The following is a 19,631-nucleotide window of genomic DNA, read 5'->3' on the forward strand; positions in this document are numbered from 1 at the left end:
GATAGGCAGCGAGAAGTCTTTGGGAAAGCCATTGCTGCAGCGAAAGCCTTTAGGAAGGATGTAGAGTTGCTTTAGCGAGTACAGAGAAGGGCAACAAGATTGGTGAGGGGAACGAAGGGGTGGTCTTACCAAGAAAGGCTTAAGTTCTGCAAATTGTAGCGTCTGGAGACTAGGCACCTGCGAGATGATCTGAATGAGGTGTATAAGGTCCTGAATGGGTTCAGCAGGCTCAATTCTGAGGGGATTCTTCCTCTTGCTCAGATTACGAACTTGAGGGGGCATAAATTCAAATTGAGAAAAGACAGTTATAGAATAGAAAATTTGCGGAAATTTGACTTTATCCAGCGGGTTGTTGATTTTTGGAACAAACTTCCATCTGTCGTTGTGGCAGTTGATAGCTTAAATAAATTCAAGGAAGAACTGGACAAACGTTTAGAGGGAATGGATGTGTGAAATGATTTTTTTTTTTTTTTTTAGGCTGATGCTACATAAGCTTGCTTTCTTGCATCATATGCCTCTACTAATGCTAAGCCATTCTGTGTATAATACTAAAGAATTTCTCCATGCCATATTGGGATACAAATGGAGAATTTCGGCATATTTATTGGCCAAATTGTTGGAAAGCACACCTTTCATTGTAGATGTCCACAATAAACATTCTTACATAATTTAGTATGTTAGTTTAGTTTTTGGAAGTTTCTATGCTAGTTTTTAAGAAGTAAAAGAAGAAAATTATATAAAGTTCATCCATTTCTAAAGAGTGTCTGTGAGTTCCATTATCTTTTGTATCACTGCATATGTGGAAAGAAGCGTCTTTATGCAATTAAAATTTTGTACGTTGCTACCTGGCAGTAATATTTACTTTCCAATCAATTAAATTGATCAAAACTATGTTTACAGACAGAGAAAAGAAAAAGCGAAAGAAGACGGGAGGGAAGAACTCAAACAAGATTGAATTCCACATAAACTTGTCAGAAACAAGTATAGCCGTATAGAGATACAACTCCGTGCACGCAAAGAACGCGGTCTTCGATAAAACTTGCGTGACGTGTTAAGAGAATTTCTCGATAATGATGCTGACATATTTATCTCCATCACAATGCCCAGAATACAAAAGCGTTGCTACTCGGAATGTCCACAGACAAGCTGGACAAGAGGAGTGTAAAAGTTTGCAGTTCGCTCGGAAATTCAGTCAAGTGAATTTTCGGAGTGATAGCAAAAACGCTACGGCTCATGACAAATGCCCGAATATGACAGATGGCGCTTCGGTGAATGTGTTGCTCAGCGGCAATTTACTCAGTTTAAAGACAATGACCCGAAACTATCGCTTATCGCGTAGTTACACACATATACACACAATTCTTTATTCTTCAAGACAAGGAGGGTACTTTTCCTCCCCCCTTTAAAGAAGATGATGTCCTTTGAAGAATTTCTGGAAAAGAAGTTCTACGAAGAAATTAGTTGCCAGAATTGGAAATAAGTCCTGTTATTTTTTATACACGATTTTTTTTATATATATTTACGGCGCCTATTGATATAGAGTATACATGAAAGTACTGTTCACAAGGATTACGATCTGAAATAGAATTCAACACACAATGAAACCTTGCACGGATCGTAGCGGTAGCCAAGACCGGATCTCACTTACAAGATATAATAGAACACACAATGGTGCACAACTTTCAGCATCCTTGGATGAAAAGATTTCTTTACGGGCCACTATTTTTCTTAACGATTTCGTTTTGTACAAGCTTACTGCCATTGAAAGCCCGGAAATAAATATCCTGTTGGTAACAAGACGCTATATCACACTGTCATATATAATAGCGTTGAACTCTGTAGGCTGCGAGTCCAGTTCACTGAATGATCTTTTGTGACAGCATGTCGAACATATGATGAAAAAAAATATATAATAAAAATCACCAGGTCTGTCAAAACCAGAATCGAGCAAAGCAATTCATAGCTGGAGTGTCTCTGAGTTCTCATGAGCAACTGGTAGTGGAAAAGAGAAAGAAAAAATATATTAAATGTTAGATATTGTTAAAACAGGTATTTCTCTGTAATATGATGATCGAATATTTTCCCAATTATATTAAATATTAAGTTTGCTCATTATTCATATACTGATGTAGAAATTGTCCATAATGGTTATTATAACTATAAAAAAAATTATAACAACCAATGCACATAGAGTCTGTAGAGTGATTCTCAATTGCGGTTTCTCTTCCTGCAGTCACACACGTTTCCTAGTTCTGTTGTTATTCTTTAAAAGGTTTTTTCCTTAAAACCTACAGTAACCCTTGTGATAATTACTTTATCACAAGTCATAGTAATCCCTTTACGGGAAAAAGACCATCGAATCTAGCTCGCATCGCCAAAACAGAGATGAATACTTATTTATTCATTTATATTGTAATGAAAGCTAAATTTAAGTACTTACATATATTAAATGTACACTGATCACGCTCGATTACATTAGGAATTTATTCAGGTCTTCAATCATCAAATAAATTAGATTTAAAGACAATGACCCAGATTATACTGATTACAAAAACCGACACAAAACCGAAAATTACAACTCGGTTCATTGTCGATGATACTTCATACTAGCTTTAGACGATAATGTACACATACTTCACAAAAATTAAAATGATATAGATAGCTATATCGGTATATTACGAGTATATACACATCCTAAGAGTAAGAACAAGTGCGTGCATGCATAATTGCATGTACCCTAATGCTAGGAGTACAGTAAATAAATTTGATGAATTTGAAATACTGATTAAGTCATCAAAGGCGGCACATTAAGGATATCGAAGACTTGGCGTCACTCAGCCATAGGGGATAGAATTTGAATATGGGGTGTACAAATGAGCATAGAGAGGACACATAGGAGAGAAGGGGGGGGATTATCCTCTTAGTTAAGAAGCATATTGGGCAGGAGCAGCAGTGCATAGCACACGCTTCTCGATTAGACCGGGGTTCGAGCCCGTGCTCACCAAATACGGAGGATGCGGAAAGGTCAGGAAATGACCACCGCATATCCCGGAGCAATATGGCCTTAGTTGCTAATGCTCCTAAAAAAAAAAAAAAAAAAAAAAGCATATGTTCTTTACGAATCTGTTGTGGTCAGCCTCTATGTTTTGGGCGAAAGATATCTTCTGATTGCGGAGGAATCTGTCCACAAAATACAATATCATGGAAGGCACCTCTTTGAGGGACCTTTCAGGGGTCTACATCCACAGCAGTCTCCGAGGTTGAGGGGGGGGGGAGTTAAATCCCGTCAACTGCATGATGATTAGTGTTTAGTGTAGCCATTTGAAAAATTTACTAATTAAGAAGTTCTGCGAGGAGTTAAGCATGGTAATTGATTGCAAACAAGAGACCCATTATTCTCCAGAAATCAGACAATTAATTTTGTTGGAGAGCTGAGGCGCAGATTTGAGATAGAAAGATCACGAACGTGAACTAGACGTTGCTTCATTTGCTATTGCAAAGTACATCTTTAACAGGATATATGCCGTGTGGTAGCGAGACCGAAATATAGCAGAGAAAGTCGCATCTAGATCAGTGTATAACAGGAATTAGAGTTTGCTGGATCTGAGAGACAGTTTTTAAACCGAAAATAAAGCTGTTATTTTGTTATTTGGTTTTTAGGAGCATTAGCAACTAAGGCCATATTGCTCGGGTTATGCGGTGGTCATTTCCTGACCGTTCCGCCTCCTCCGTATTTGGTGGTGACGGGCTCGAATCCCGGTCTAATCAAGAAGCGTGTGCTGTACACTGCTGCTCCTTCCCAGAAAAAAAAAAAAAAAAAAAGCGCTAATATTACTAATTAACGCTTTTACTTCTAATCAAGCTTGGCTGATTATAGTAACCAGCTGACCTTGGGTTGCTACTTACTTTCTTTCTTTTGCGGAATGAAAACCAAGCAACTCTCTCACGAAGTTGCTTTGTTTTTCATGACCATTAACTCCGTCATGCCGCGACAAAACAAATTCCATAAAAGTTCCTTTCGTCTCAGAGGGATTCGAACCAGTGAGGATTAGGCCGCCGGGAGACTTCCAGTTGGCTAGTCTCCAAATCCCCAAATGAAACCGGTATTCTATACGGACCTGGTTGCGCTAAGCTTCTCTGGATAACCTTGGGCATATCGCTGTCACGGCCGGTTCAGTCAGGATATCCAGGGTTATGTTTATATTTGCCAGTCTGCCACTGATTCGGAACCAAGTACGAGAGCCTGATGTGAATAGTAACTGTTATTATTGTATCCATCTTTATGACAGGACTTATATTTAAATCATACGGACGCTGTGGCATTTAAGAATTTTTAAATTAATAATTGTGAATGAAGAGACATTTAAGAATTTTTCACGCATTTGAATCCAGACTTCTTCAATGAGCGGTGATACAAGCGGTGATGATATAATGTAATAGAGAAAGTGAAAGCATGATCCGACAGAAATTCTATCTCTTGGAAGTCAATCGTCTATCATTTCTAACCAACGCGCGAACAACTGCACAGAATTTCATTATTCCATAGTATTGAAGGGCGCCCGGAACACTTATCACTGTTGACCGATGTTCCACTTCCTTCGAACCAACAGAAGCGACTTGCACGGCTCATAACTATCATCAATAAATGCTATTTTAAGTAACCTAATTTAAGTAACTGAAACCTTCAGCCTTCACCCAATTCCTTATACCAGGAACAAGCTTCGTCTCAACATTTTTTTGGGCAGGTCTAGTATGAGTAATTACTTGAATGAATTAATAACAAGATGGATGTTTTTGATGAGTTCAATTTTGTTCCTAACACACTAAGCCAACTCAGATCGTGTCCCTGTATACCAGTGATCCGTTTATGAAACATTAAGTTAAGAAAACCAAGAGGGGAAAAGAATCATAATTTAGCCTTGGACCAAGTAGTTTACCATTTTTGTTCAAAAAACAATAAACTTGTTTCCGTTTCCGTTTGAAGAAAGTACAAAGTAAAATCAATACAGAAAAGATAAAAAAAAAAAAAAAGAAACAAAGTGCAGATAAACGCAAAATTTTCAGTTAAAGCTGGTTGCGTGTCGTATTTTCCGAATATTAGAACAAACAACTATAAAAACGATCAAAACCCAGATAGCGGAGGTAGCAGAACTTATCGAAAGCTAGATAAAAAAAAAGGAACTGATGAAATACCTGATAAATATCACTTAAATCTGAAGTTCTTCCGTCATAGTTTATCTCTCCTTGAGAAAAGAGAGAGAGAGAGAGAGAGAGAGAGAGAGAGAGAGAGAGGAGGGAGAGACAAACTCATTCTTCTGAGTTTTGTGATAAAAAAACAGACAAAGGAGAACCATTTATATAGTTATGTCACTTTAAACTGTAGCGGCGAAAAACCTGGAGACAGTGTCGTAATGGAAAATTTATCGATCACTGATGTCTATTCGTCGACAGCCCACTGTACCGAAGATAAAAGCGTACCAACTTAAAATACCCCTGTTACCTCTAAATTTATGACAACGGACTAAGTTGTAGAAAGAACCCGTTGTCTTTGTGAATCGGGCAGGTTTCTTAGAATGCAGTGTGTTCCACATGCCAGATTTCCATGTAACAAGATATTTATCTGCTTTTCAGAGAGAAGACGGTCCTCCCGTCACTTCCGTCCGTCAGGGCCGCCGGACTATTCCATTCAGTAATCTCTGTAAAGAGAGAGACAGAGTAGCAGGATTCTCACGTAGCATACACCGACAACAATGGTAAGTAGATTTAAAATATTGTTCCCCTCCCTTGCATTATAATAGCAATCGAGATTCTACACCAAGCCAACGCATTACCCGGAAAGCAGCTAAAGGAATGCAAGCGCAGCACATAGCATCACGCTGATGCTAGTTTCACGGCTCAGCTATGACAATGCGTCTTCAAAACAACACCAAGAGGGATAAGTATGCAATTTCCACACGTGCCCTACATCTACATTCACAGAGATCCATCATACTCAATAACATGGATTTCAGTGGCCGCACAGCAGACAAGCTGACCTGCGATACCATCTGCAAATATGAGGAGAGAAAAATTTTCCCCAAAAGACGGTCCCTCCAGTGAGACACAAAGTCAACTGTGTGTGTGCGTGTATCTCTATGCATAAGGACCTAAACACAGACGTGACAAATCACAGTTCACCTACGGTAGCATTAATATTTCTAAGTTTATATCGTCGCGAATCACGGAGGTCCACAGTGATGAAAATGCATGTGCACGTTGCGCCACATTTACACAGAAAATACTTTACTGTTGTATGCAATTCTCAAAGTTCTTCAGTATAATTTCTCTCCATCGTACTGCAGCCCAATGCCTTAATTCAGCAGCCTGAGATAAGGGCTCGTTTCTCAATACTCTTAAAAAGTTTTAGGAGTATTGAGAAAGAACTCAATGAGATTTCTCATTGACTGATATGATTTCAGGATTAATATGGGAGCATCTCCTACCTATGTTTCTCTAGCTCAGTCACATCAGTATAATAAGGATTTATGATACTGATGATGAAGTCATAATCTTACACTTCTGATTGTCGTTGTCGGTAATTTTGGGAGGAAGGAAATGACAACTGTTTCCGATGGATGAGTTCTGGCTCGAAATCTCGACTCCAAATTTCATAAACAACAATATTCTTTTTTAAAATATCACACCCTTAAACTTCATAACAGTGTAGCAGTTGCTGTGCAATCATTTTCCAAGTCATTTGCCTTTCTTTCGAAAGGTAGTGAAGAATTCATTTTGCGATCATTTTGATATATTCGACTCTTTAGCAATTTTGCTCTACAATTACGAGCATGTATTTAAAAGGTTTGTTTTAACTTATTTAATTTTGCATCTTATCCCCTCCAATTTTCCCTCCCTACTCCTCTTAGGACTTAATACACCGAGCATAGCATCATCGGATGCAACTCTGAAATTCTGGGGCCTAAATATTTTTGGTTCTTGTCTAGAAATTGGAGACAGATGGCGCTTTATTAAACCACACTTGAATGTTTCTAGTTGATAAAGCATCTTTTCCAAAGGAGTAGTAGTTTCCCGGTAGCCATTACATACGAATAAAGGGGAGACTACCGCCAAAGTTTATTCCATCGCCACCTAGTGGAAAAATTGCTACCCTTATCGGTAGTGTTATGTGACCATTCTCGCGGCTTCAGAGTAGTATCTCGTATTAGACCTTGGATTACCTGCGATGCTTCTACGACTTTTAAGAAAGTGAATGCTCAATAAGAATTCGTTCCACATTATCATTACCATAAACTTCCTTCAAAGGCATTCTCTTCCTCCATTTAGAAACTTTAGCTCACAAACACGAGACGGTAAAAATTGTAGAACCATCTCAGTTTGGAATTAGCCATCTTCTTTCAGAGACGTAGCGAGCATTCCTTTTGGGGTAACTTTCGCAATATAAATCACAGAATTTAAAATTACTAAAACGACTGTCAAGAAGTTGAAAGGCTCTTTTAACCCAGTTTCTTAGGCAATAAGTATTGAAATCAAATACTTTCCGGATGCGAAAGCTGTAGATTTTGATCGGGTTCATAGCTTCCGAGACACGAAATATTACAGAACGCTTGTTACTCAATTACTAAGCTAAAAATTTCATAAAGGTGTATAAGAAATTTTAATATTAGACGAAATTATAAACTCCCATAAAGTTGTGTTTGCTAATCTAACAGTATGTCCGATAGAAACAAATTCCCAACTATGAAATCCAAGGAAGACACTTGAATAATAAGACTAGTTCAGATGAAGCATTTTATGCAGTACATACAATTACAAATCGCACTGTGGAAATTTAAAGAGGCATTTTATAAATTCCTATTAGTGATGTTTCTGAGCAGAAAGAGAGAGATTACAATACATATCTAATTAAACTGAGGACTATTGGTCGCCATAGTAGACTAAAGAGGCATTAGAAACATTCTTCGCGAAGCAAATGAGACAGAATTAAACATAACGATGTTATTACCATTAACTCCCACTTACTACTGGCAAAGCCCATGACGAAGCAATGGAGCAAGCGAGACATTAGCAACTAACATAATAGCTTTATGGAAACAACTTCGATTTTTTTACACACTGCGAAAAACGTACACGTTATTACTAATGGTTCCAAATGTTCGGTTGTGTACAGCAGAACGTAATTTTTTTTCGTTAAGAAATTTGCGTAATAAAACGTCAATTAGACTGTCGATTCCTGTTAAGAAATATCAATTGAGCGGGGTCTTAATGTCATTGCTTAATGAAGCTAAACAAGTTCCATCTCCTCCCACATTTACCCATTTACATCCGTTGAACTAACAACATTAAGTAAAACAAGCAACCCGAAAGCTAAGTTCACTGTTCGCACTTTATTATGTTTGTAAACTATTCACAGAGAGAGAGAGAGAGAGAGAGAGAGAGAGAGAGAGAGAGAGAGAGAGAGAGAGAGAGAGAGAGAGAGAGAGAGAGAGAGAGAGAGAGAGACTGTTGAAAACGCCTAACCTTTGTAGACAGGTGTTTTCCATGATTTGCGTTTCCCTTGTTATGGAGAAAACAAAAAAGGTGGCCTTCGAGGAGAGAGTAATAGAAAGAGAATGTCAACCAAGATGACAGATAGTACGTGTTTTGGAACTGAAGTTTTATTGGTGGAAAACAAGTTTGGTAAGCTGTTGCAATGAAGAAATCCCATTTGTGGTTTCAGGCCAACTAAACTGAATTATGATAAAACGACCATGGAAAGGTAGCGGCGCCAACAAGATATCGAAGAACTACCTCTAAAATTAGAGACACGTTGTATCGAACCTTCTTTTTAATCTACATGTATACAATTCCAGTGTTAGGGTCGGGAGCATTTCTAGTGGATTTTGGGCAGGATGCTTTGTGATCACATGAATTTGTTCTCGCAATCCTTCCATCCATCGGTTGAGGTCAATGCCCAAAGAATCTTAGTTCTCTTGTTAACTGCTATCAAACCTTCAGGTGAATCCGTGACGGTATAACCAGAGTTTCTTGTGGAATAAGTCAGCTGATTTACTCCTCATCCTCCAAGCGAGGAGAATACCAAATCTTTTTCTCATGTGGAGATCTTTTCGAAAATGAAGCAACTACTATATACACAAACGGGGGAGGGAGGGAAGGATGGAGGGGGAGGGAGGGAGAGAGAGAGAAAGAGAAGAAGAAATCAATCTCTCTCAGTGGCAATGACCCGCCTAATCTTTCGTCCTCATTTTTATCAAGAATATGAATGTTGTTTGAAAAGTTCGATGGCTATTTTCCACCGCTAACGTCATCCCCTCAAGCAACAGTTTGGTAATCTGAAAGAAGAAAAGATTCTTATCTATTCAGAAGGGTTCCGAAGTTTTGCGAATCTCTGCAACGTAGAATATGTAGTATTATACCGTCCTCTCTCTTGTCCGGAGGTGGTTTTATAATAGGCTAGTGGTTCCATTATTTTGCCTATTCGTACGTTGTAAGGGAATAGAAAAACATTTTGTTATGAAAATATTAAACAGCCATAAATCGGATCTACGTTTCTTGTTTTTTAATAAATTATTACGGAAAAATAAATAGCCATCTTTTATACTGTAATTTGGAAGTTTTCTTTTAAAAATTATTGAATTTACAGTTAAAAATTATAAACACTGTACATACATGTCGATTTATCACAGACATACAGACAGTGAATCTAATATGGAGTTTCTATGCTTTGTAAATTCATTACGTAGCGCATAAAAATTGTAAGCACTGAATTCTTAGTGTATTGAATTGATGTGTTGCTAGTATTTTTTGTTAAACAGAAAACATAGGTGTTTAAAAAAATTACTGCAAATAATTTAGCTGCTTATAGCGAAACAAATGGAACGTTTTAAGACTAAATAAATAACAAGCCGACTTGTTTGAGATGAAAGGCAATTTTCTTCGCATGGATGAGAGACTTGGGACTCATTCACTGTTGTGAGCTGCTATAAAATAGGCTACATTATATCAAGAGGTTTCCATTCTATTTCCTCTACACTGTGCAATAGTCGGGGCATTAATCCGCGTGGAAAAAGTGAATGGTGTACACTTCGGTATAGTTCAAACGATTGATTTTTTTTTTTTTTTTTTTACCCTTGCCTTTGCTAACAATCGGGAAAAAGATTCAAATAGGACCAGGAATAAAAGTGCTGGCTAAGAACTCTTTCTCAAGAATTCTGAAAATATGGAACCGCATTCACACTTTGCGTAAAATACTCAATATGTCAGCGAAGACATTACTTTTGTGTTGGGTAATGACAGCAGATTTCCAGATGGGTGGAAGAATTCCGTCAGTGAGTGTCTCCTGAAGATTGTGAAGCGGACCGGACAACTTGTGTGGTGTAGTTCCTGTATATGGATCGAATTCCATCTGGTCCCTGTGGATTCTGGTTAACAATAGTGAGAAAACCTCTTCAGACTGAGAAGACTAATTTGCTCAAGAACAGATTGTCTGGGAGTGATAGTAGCCATTAAAGATATGGAAATTTCCTTGGATTTGACTTGAAGAGGACCAGGATGAAATAAGCATGGATTCATCTATCCGAAAATGACATTACGCAGAAGATAATACGTCCTTATTCATAAGACATTAACTCAGCGAGAAGTTTTCCAGAATTTTTAACGTATCTCTTAGAATCTTGTTTTTACTACAGGGAAAACAGAGTTCTTATGAAACAAAGTCAAAGTTACATTTGACTTTGCTTTTAATTAAATTATGAGGCCATACTGTGAGATAAACTGCTCATATTCATGAGCAGTTTATCTCAACATTAATTTTTAAAAATACATTATTAAAATATAAGAAATATTGAAAAAAAATGATCCTTATTAATATTTGAGTAGAATATTTGTTTAATATATAAAAACGAATAAAATATTTAATATATAAAATCGAATAACGAATAAAAACTTTTAGAATAGATATTATATTCATTTCGATTAAACTAATCTAGTATTTCACATAATTATACATTTGACAGAGTAGCGATTTTCAACCTTATGGATTGCAGTCGAAATCGCACCGAGTCCCTGAGACTAGCTTAAAAGTTTTAACAACCTGCCGTTGCCTTAAAATTCGATGACACATTGAACTAATAATAAAAAAAAAAAAAAAAAAACGAATCAGTTGCGTTGTGAATCTTAACGAGCCGTGAAAATGGGTCACGGAGAGGCGGGTAATCTATATGACAGAGTAATTAATAACGATTTCATCACTGTAATGAATAATTTCAAAAGGTGTGAAGATCTCTGTGGGATATTCATCATGATACGTCCTCCAGACCATCGCTTCAAAGAGAACGAATGGTCTTAGTCATTTTGATTTGGATTTTAAGTCATGGATCGGGAACTTAAAATAATTGTGACGTCATATTCGGATTTATCATGTTAAATTACAGGAGAGCAAATTCTATTAAAAAATTTAGGCAAGTACATGGCTTAAAATCAGCGTATAACATGATATAAAATAAGAAATTCAAATTCTCGATTCTCTGTTAGATTAACAGAGGAAATACATCCCACTGTGGGGTTCCATTAAAAAAAAAAAAAAAATCACAGTACTGTATATCCATTTTAGAAACAAGAACCACGCTGTTATGAATTCATCGACAGTTCCACCAGATACAACATTTCCTTACAAGTAGAAATATAACCAGTTAAACTAATGATGTGCATAATCAAGAGTCAATCGATTATATGCAAATTAATTGATTATGACATTGACTACAAGAGAGAGATAGGGAGAGACTGTATAGATCTGAATAACAGAAATAACGGGAACCGATTATTAATCATTCGACTATGCCCATCACTAAGTTAAACCGCCACTCAAGATATTTGAAAATGGTAACCGTGAAATGGAATTCATATCAACCATCTTTTATAAGTTAAGTAACTTCTGATATTTATGAAACTCATCTACACCACAATAAAATATACTATCGCGTATCTTGCAAAGAACACAGTCAGTGAACATTACATTAAATAATCTTTCACCACCTCTCTCTCTCTCTCTTTACAGCCCTTCTTCCATAGTGTGGGAACGGCCCCGATTCGATTCCCTGACATCTTATGGAAAGTTTTATGGGCTTTTACACTGCAGTTGAGCAAACGACAAGAAACTCAGTTTCATCCAGCCAAACAGACAAACCAATAGAAAAAAATTCAAGCAATTTATAGTCACAATATACTTATGTGCCATGTCCTAAGATGTTTCGATGTTTAGACTAAAAAACTCAACTCAGCCAATCAACAAGGTCTGTACAGTTGCCGAACTAAACTAAACACAAATATTATCGATAAATTACTTGTCAATGAAGCTATCCCAATTATAGTCGACGATCTAAAGGTCAATAAACACCGACCACATATCTATCATGCGAGATTTCAGATATGTATAAAAACATGTCTGTTCTCTAAAGAACTTACCTCAACACCACAAGATCTCTAACCTACACACGAATCAGCGATCGCTGCATTTGAGTAGCAGCTTCGTCCCAACATAAAAATTCCCATTACCCAGACGTAGCTTTGTCTTTCTGGCTTTTTTTTTTGCATTCTAAGCGACAGGTAAGTAGCTTGTATTTTAACAGTTTTTGGGATTATATTTAGTGTTTCAAAAGACATTAGGAATTTCTTAAATATTAAAACTAAAAATTTTTAAAATAATAACAACAGGACGGCCTAGTACTAAAATTTTAAACGTTGCAATACGCAAGTCAGTGCACGGTCAATAACACATGCCCCTACAGGGAGAAAAAAAAAAAAAAAAAATCAAAGAAAATACATTGAACTACATCGGCAGACGGTCACGTGATATTTCAGTAAAGATCTATGGCTGGCTCGGTGGTTTCAACGGCTGACTCATGATCTCGTGCCCATCGCTCACTTCACTCTGTGATTTTATGGGTCGATTTGATTTTGTTCGATTGCAAGCATTTCCAACCAAATAGTTGAAATTAAATTCTCCGCACGCGCAAGCCTGGTTGAAAAAGAGGAGTCAAAGAAAAATATTCCTTGAAACAGTCGTTTTATTGGAATAGTGTGGTGTGAAATAATTTTGTATAAGAAATATTTTAATACTAAAATAATTTATTAACAGTACGTGTACCTTAGTGATAAGAGTTTAAATCATGCAATCACATATTTTTTCTGTCCATAAAGTTTCTACACTGGAGTACCATACAGTGTCGTTTATGGCAGTCTAAATCATTTTAAAACTGCTGTGAGAGGTAAGGCAGTATCTTGACACATGTTACGGTTATAATTTCTGCCTAGGTAAAAAGGCCATGAGGGATTCAGTATATAGTGTGCATTCTATGATTCGGTTGACTTCGTTTAAGCGTCGAAAAAACAGGGTTTTTTTGGAGGAAAAAAGCAATGAATCAACTTTGAAAGAGTGCCCTGCACTTTACCCTCTTTCTCTGCAATTAATAAGTGCAGAGTCGCTGTACACACCCATATCACGATAGTTGAAAAAAATTAGACTAGAGGAGAGCACTGAAATTGAGTAAATCCACGTTGAGCCAGCGCTGCTATAACTAAGCAAAAATGTTAAAGTTTAGAACTTGGTCAATATAACCAGTTTTTCTTCCCTCCAAAGAACAACGCTCGATCACTATTAGAAGAATTTAAACTCTCGCTGGAAGACTTCATATCCTGACAGGTTATTAACCCACATCTCATTTTAGGTTTCACCGAGCATCTAGAAGATATTACATATAAATGGCGTTTGTTCACTAGTTTCCAATGCTGTACGTGACAATAAAAGTCCAATTACTACGCTCTGTTTCGCAGGCATTTTGGCAGCCAAAAATAAAATGGTTTCTTATAGAGGTGATATGCAGTGAAGCAATACAGTTGATAATCTAAGAAACAGACTAAATAAGTACTGACAAGGGCGTGAACATTGTCTGTACAAAACAGCACAGTGTCAGAGAGAAAACAATTACTTACGAACCAAAAATATATATTTCCAAGAGTGTAAACTTATTAATGCCTTAAACGGAGAAATTCAAGAAAAACCATCTTCGATTTTCTTGTCTCTTTCTTCAGTTTTTTTTTTCCCTCTCCTGCCACGTTCGTTCAATTTCCTTCTCCGACACAATTAACTCTGCTTGAAAACTCAATCACGATGTCACAGCTGCGCTGAAGAATGTCACCTCTGCAGTGCAAAAGAAACGCGACTCGTTGAAGTGCGTCCTCTTCTTTCCGTCTGATGGCCGCCTGTTCTCGGTAACTCAGCCAGCATTTCGTCTCTCTAACAGCGTCGACAGCGGCAGGGTGCTACGGCCAGAGGAGAGTAAAGAAAAGGCGTACACATTCTAGCAGACATCAGTAACCGCTGCTGCGTTGCCCGTCATAGCGAACGAGCGAGATCGAACTCCCACCTTCTCCTCTTCCTCCTCCTCCACCCAACACACACACACACACACACACATGCTCTGAGTTCGACAGCATCTCTCCCTTGAGGAAATTGCATTTCCTCTGCTCAAGTATGGTATTTTGTGTTTCGCTTTTAGTGAAAGCCAGTGTTTTACATAGCCTACCTTCAACCTCAGCCAACTGTTATGACAAGGCGTTTTAGGACTATGCCAGCTGTTGACATGCAGAGAACACGAAGTAGCAAATAAAGGTGTCTTTCGCAATGTTTCTTGTTGGATATTGGAGCCCAGGTTGGGCAAAGTGTGCATGAATATGTACGATAACCTAACTGGCTTTCTCCCGTTTGTGAAACGCTTACTTTGATAAAGTAAATAAATACACGCCTGTTTTGAAGTAATTTTCCTATTGTGGGGAGATGGTGGAGATTGAGAAAGAAGACCATATTAAGCCAACTTCTAAACAACGAAATAGTGTATATTTAATACTAAACGTTTTTCGGAAACTGTGATTCGGTTCAACCAAACGTTGATATTGCAGACTTTTCTCCTACAAGTATTTTGAAACCCACGAGAGAAGAAAAATTGATTTTCCATACAGAACAGCTGCATCTTTCTGAAAGGGAAAAAATTGAAAACTGCAGCTCCTCCTATGCTTCGCATATTTGCAGTATGTGTAGGCTGGGTGTATGTAGTTAAAAACAACGTTTGAAAGAATTCAGAGTTGAATCAGCTTTCTCTCGATAAAAACTACGGTGATATTTGTCTGAAACCTTTTCTAAACGTGGATTTTTAAGCAGTTGCCGAGAGGCTTTGCAGCCAAAGCACTCCGGAAGAGAGCTGACTGAAATCAACTGACGATGCATTCTTCATAAATTTGTGAGTAAATATTTACGATTATAAATATAGACATAGCCGCTTCCAGTAACTATACAGTTAGCATAATTAGTTTACGGCTTCATTCCTACTATTACTTCTATGATTCAAATCGTACTCTTAGAGTTAAAATGTACCCCGAGGAGATGTCATGGAACAAATCTTTTGCATAGGACAAAGATATACTACTTATTCTATGAAACTTAACTCTTCACTTAAAATTACTCTCGATGTTTATTTAATGAAAATAAAGTGGGATTTAAAAAGTTATACTAGTTTGCCTCGGTGAATTAAAGACCAATTTTGTAATCGTAATGTGTACAATACAACTACTAAAAACCACCCATACTGAAGAAATATTATGCTTAGCATGTATTTAAAATTTAAAAAAAAAATCTTTTATTTCATGAAAGTATTTTCTCTCCGTTTTTTAGATCCAATGGTGGTAGTAAACGAGGTAGAGTTACAGGAGCCGGGCTTGAGGGACGAGCTCTCCTTCTTCCGAACCCCTCCAAAACCCACCCGCGCCTCTCAGTACCGACCCAGATATTCTCTACAGGACGATTCTGACTATGATGGTAATCAGATTATCACAATTATGCCAGACTCCAGGATGCATCGGCCTGGCATCCCTGTGTACAACAATCCGGAGTTTATGTTTCCTCGACGGCTAGAAAAGGGAGACCAGTTCACCCTACTAAGTGGACTCTGCACTACGGTGTCGATATTAAGTTATATAACGGACTTTGGGACCGACATTGTGGTTTGCTATTTACTCTTTCTGGAAGGCCACCACTGGTGGTTTGGACTAACTGTGGCTTTCACCGCCCTACCCGCTGTTACAGTGAACGCTTTTAGCCTGCGGTGGTATATGCATGACGAGAGCGAAAAGAAGATATCGGAAACCTGTCACCGACCTCGAGGCTCCTCATTGAAGTGGATCGTAAGGATTTTCTTCCATCTTCTATTCCTGGGACCACTCATCAGGTAAGCAGAGGTTTTGAGTTACATTTGTATGCTCTTTCAACTGTCTCTGTGATACAAAGTTTACAATCGAGCTAGTTTTTTTTTCCCCTCTTTTCTTTTTTCGCCTCTAAAATTTAAGTCAATTTCTCAGAACCGCGACTCAATTTCATTAGCAATTTCGACTTTACAGAATTCATTAATTTCTCGAGGCAGCCAGCAAATTATTTTTCATTGTTCTTTTAAACGATCCACACGGCAAGCTAATGGAATTTTGCAAACCAATGACATTAAGTGATATTAAATTAATTGCCGTTCTGTTTTGTGCAGTGCGCGAAAGTTAATATAATGGAAATTGTATGAAGGAATAGTCCATGGCTACACATCTTAAAACATATACAGAATGAACGGTATTAGCGCAACTATGATAATATGCTTATGTTATTAAATTTTTAAAAATTAAAACCGTATTACAGCGTTATTGATTTTAAACCAAGATATTAGGAAGAACCAAACAGGAAGTTATATTACATAGTTCTTGCAGTAGACAAGCTACAATCAAAATAATATTTCAATTCAAAACTATAGAAGAGTATAATGTATGGTAAATGTAGGCGGTTGTAAGAAATATTTTTATTGGCCTTTCTCGTTAAATTGCTTTTAATTTGAAGTTGAATTTAAGTGGAGTTTAAATCTCACATCACGCAAAAGTTTAATACTCTATCTATTGCATAATATCTTTATTTCCTCCGGTTGGAATAACATTTATAAAGAACGGTATCAAGCAAAAAAAAAACAAGCTCAGCAGAAAAATTCTTCTTGTTCCCTTTACAGATAAGTTGTCCTTAGAAAAAGTACCAAACAGGAAGTAGCAATGCTTCACAGTATTTGTTGTTGGAACCAAAAAATTTAACTGTAGAACTCAGATTCCAATCACTGGCAAACTTCCAGAGAAGTCTGACAACCCAGTGTACTAAAAAATAAAATGAAATCGTCAATACAGCATATGTAGGTTATTTCCATAAAATCAAAAATAGCCAAAAAAATTACCTCTTAGAAACAACAGTTGTATAGTTTATATATTAACTGTGTCTATTCATTATTAAAATACTTATTTTACGAAACGGCGTGTTTAATATGCTATTGATTGGCTTCATAAAGGTATTCATGGAGAACCTCGATCAAAATGGATAAGATTAGAAAGGACACTGTTCCGGAAGGCATATTTCAAAGCAATAAATAAAAGAAAATGCGCGTGCAATCCAATAAAATGAAAACTAAATTAGTGTACCAAGTGAACTGCTCATGTAGGGCTATATAGGCCTACACAGACAATCGAAATGGAATTTAATGAGAGAGAGAGAGAGAGAGAGAGAGAGAGAGAGAGAGAGAGAGAGAGAGAGAGAGAGAGAGAGAGAGAGAGAAATAGAAAAGAATACAGGTCAGATATAAAACTCGAGAGAATACTTAACCGAAAGTCTCTAAACATATTTGGGGAAACAGAAAATTCAATTAGCTTGGAAAAAGCTGACGTTGAAGTTAGAAAGAATCACTCATAAGAAAGAAATAAAAGCAAAACTGTTTCCACGAATTTCGATACTCAATGAAAAAACAAAACAAAAATAGGCTTCATGTGTTTTAACACTGATCAGAGGAATGAAAATGAAACAGCTATATCCTGAATTTTATCCCACTTTCCTTTTTCAAAGTACACTCATAAATTGGTCATTAATCCATCAAATAAACATACAAGGCAGGGCTATACTACACCATACATCTGAAGCCAGATTGTTAAGAGAGTTATTTGTATCTTTTACTTTCAAAATTTTCAGAAAGATTTATTTATTGCATAAGTCTTAACCATAAGAATAATTAACGTAGTAAAGGGAGGTCTTATTTAATGCTTAAGCACACTGCCTTATCGTCGTTCTATTTGGAAGCAAAATAGATATGTTTATCCATTCAATTAATATAATGTACTTGGATGGAAATAATGCAAACTTTCATTCAGTTGTTTACAAGTGAAGTTTTCATTCCCAGTTTTGAGCAAAATGATTATTTTAACTCCTAGGGGTAGTATCATACTCATTGCAGAGATCAGCCGGAGTATTAAAAGACTAAAAAACAGTTTTATCATATTTAGAAAAGCTTTATAAATAAGCTTTATTATCCGAAACAAAATCGCATAATAAAAAATAACGAGGTGAAAGGGGAAAATATGTTTCCAAGGACAAAAATTAATATATCTTTTTTTTTTAAATCCGAATGATGTAATTTGCGGATAAACAGCGATCCAAATTTAAGAGGGAAAAAAAACTACTTCCTGAGTTGTAGGAAAGAAATGATGACAACTAGTCTTAAACACCAAGTAACTGCGCTTTTAATTAGTGAATTAAGTATTAATTATTAATAAAATAAGTAGAAAGGAAAAGAAGTTAACATCTCACATCCTCCGAGAGCACTTTAGTTGAGGTAAAAGTACTCGGATCTGTCATACCCATTCACCTGAATAACTGTTTTGAATACTTGATCCTACATTGGAAATTACAGCACATCATTAAATTTTCACTTTGTAGTTGCCTCAAGGCAATGGATATAATACATGAGAGATACAGAGAAAATTGCTTCCCGTACTTTCCTTTTGTGCTCTAGTTTTTCAATACATTTTAATTAATGGAACTTGCTAAAAAAATTATTCAAAGAAAAGATGCCTTCATTTAAGTGGCCGCACAATCTCCAGAATTGAGAAAACAGAGTGGTGGTTGTGTTACTTGATATTATGGAATTTGGTTTTCCTATTCAGCTTCAATATCGACTTAGTGTTGTTCGTCATATCCGTTTTAACTGATAAATTAAGGCACATGATAGAGCTTCTTGAACAGCAGTCTTTTATAACAGTAGTTCTGTAAAATAAATTTCGCGGAACTACTTTCTCGATTATGAGGAAAACACATCAATGAATAAAACTAGCTACCACATAGTTTAACAAAGAAGAAACATCACGAACCTTTATAAAGTTTATTTATGAAGCAGCTAGTATTTAAAGTGATGAATGTAAAAATAGGAACACAGTCTAAGAAAGTTAATAGTAATCTCTGAAATGACGTTTGATGAGAAAATGCTTTTAGCAGTCCTCTTTCATTTGAATATAACTTCTATAAGCACCACTCAGCAGCTCATTTTATTCGGTAATGACCAGGAAATATTAAATAAGAACAAAATGAGATTAACAAAACGGAGAGCTGTAACTGCTGAGTAAAGTTAATGCAGTTAATAAATTATTATTGCAACTGCCTAAAATGACCTCACTAATATCTTTCACTTGCCAAACACTATTCTTCAAAATAAGTAATTTTTAATGCATGAAACTATTACAGACTT

At 36.7% G+C, this 19,631-nt stretch overlaps 2 protein-coding genes across 8 annotated transcripts in view; one reads left to right on the top strand and one right to left on the bottom strand.

The window, feature by feature from the left end:
• Positions 1 to 19,631, bottom strand: part of Nin (blastoderm-specific gene 25D) — a 535,259-nt gene that overhangs the window by 151,197 nt on the left and 364,431 nt on the right. The window lies entirely within an intron of this gene.
• LOC150077034 (XK-related protein 4-like) overlaps positions 1 to 19,631 on the top strand; it is a 122,925-nt gene that overhangs the window by 85,150 nt on the left and 18,144 nt on the right. The window contains exons 2-3 of one of the 2 annotated variants that reach the window (XM_090386154.1): positions 5,632 to 5,753; positions 15,722 to 16,274. In XM_090386154.1, coding sequence (XP_090242280.1) covers positions 15,727 to 16,274 — 548 coding nt within the window. In that variant the 5' untranslated portion in view covers positions 5,632 to 5,753; positions 15,722 to 15,726. The remainder of the gene's footprint in view (positions 1 to 5,631; positions 5,754 to 15,721; positions 16,275 to 19,631) is intronic. The other variant, XM_090386153.1, reaches the window with a different exon arrangement.

The sequence above is a fragment of the Mastigoproctus giganteus genome, chromosome 12 (genome assembly GCF_048544385.1).
Source record: "Mastigoproctus giganteus isolate SK-2022 chromosome 12, ASM4854438v1, whole genome shotgun sequence".
Classification (NCBI taxonomy): Eukaryota; Metazoa; Arthropoda; class Arachnida; order Uropygi; family Thelyphonidae; genus Mastigoproctus; species Mastigoproctus giganteus.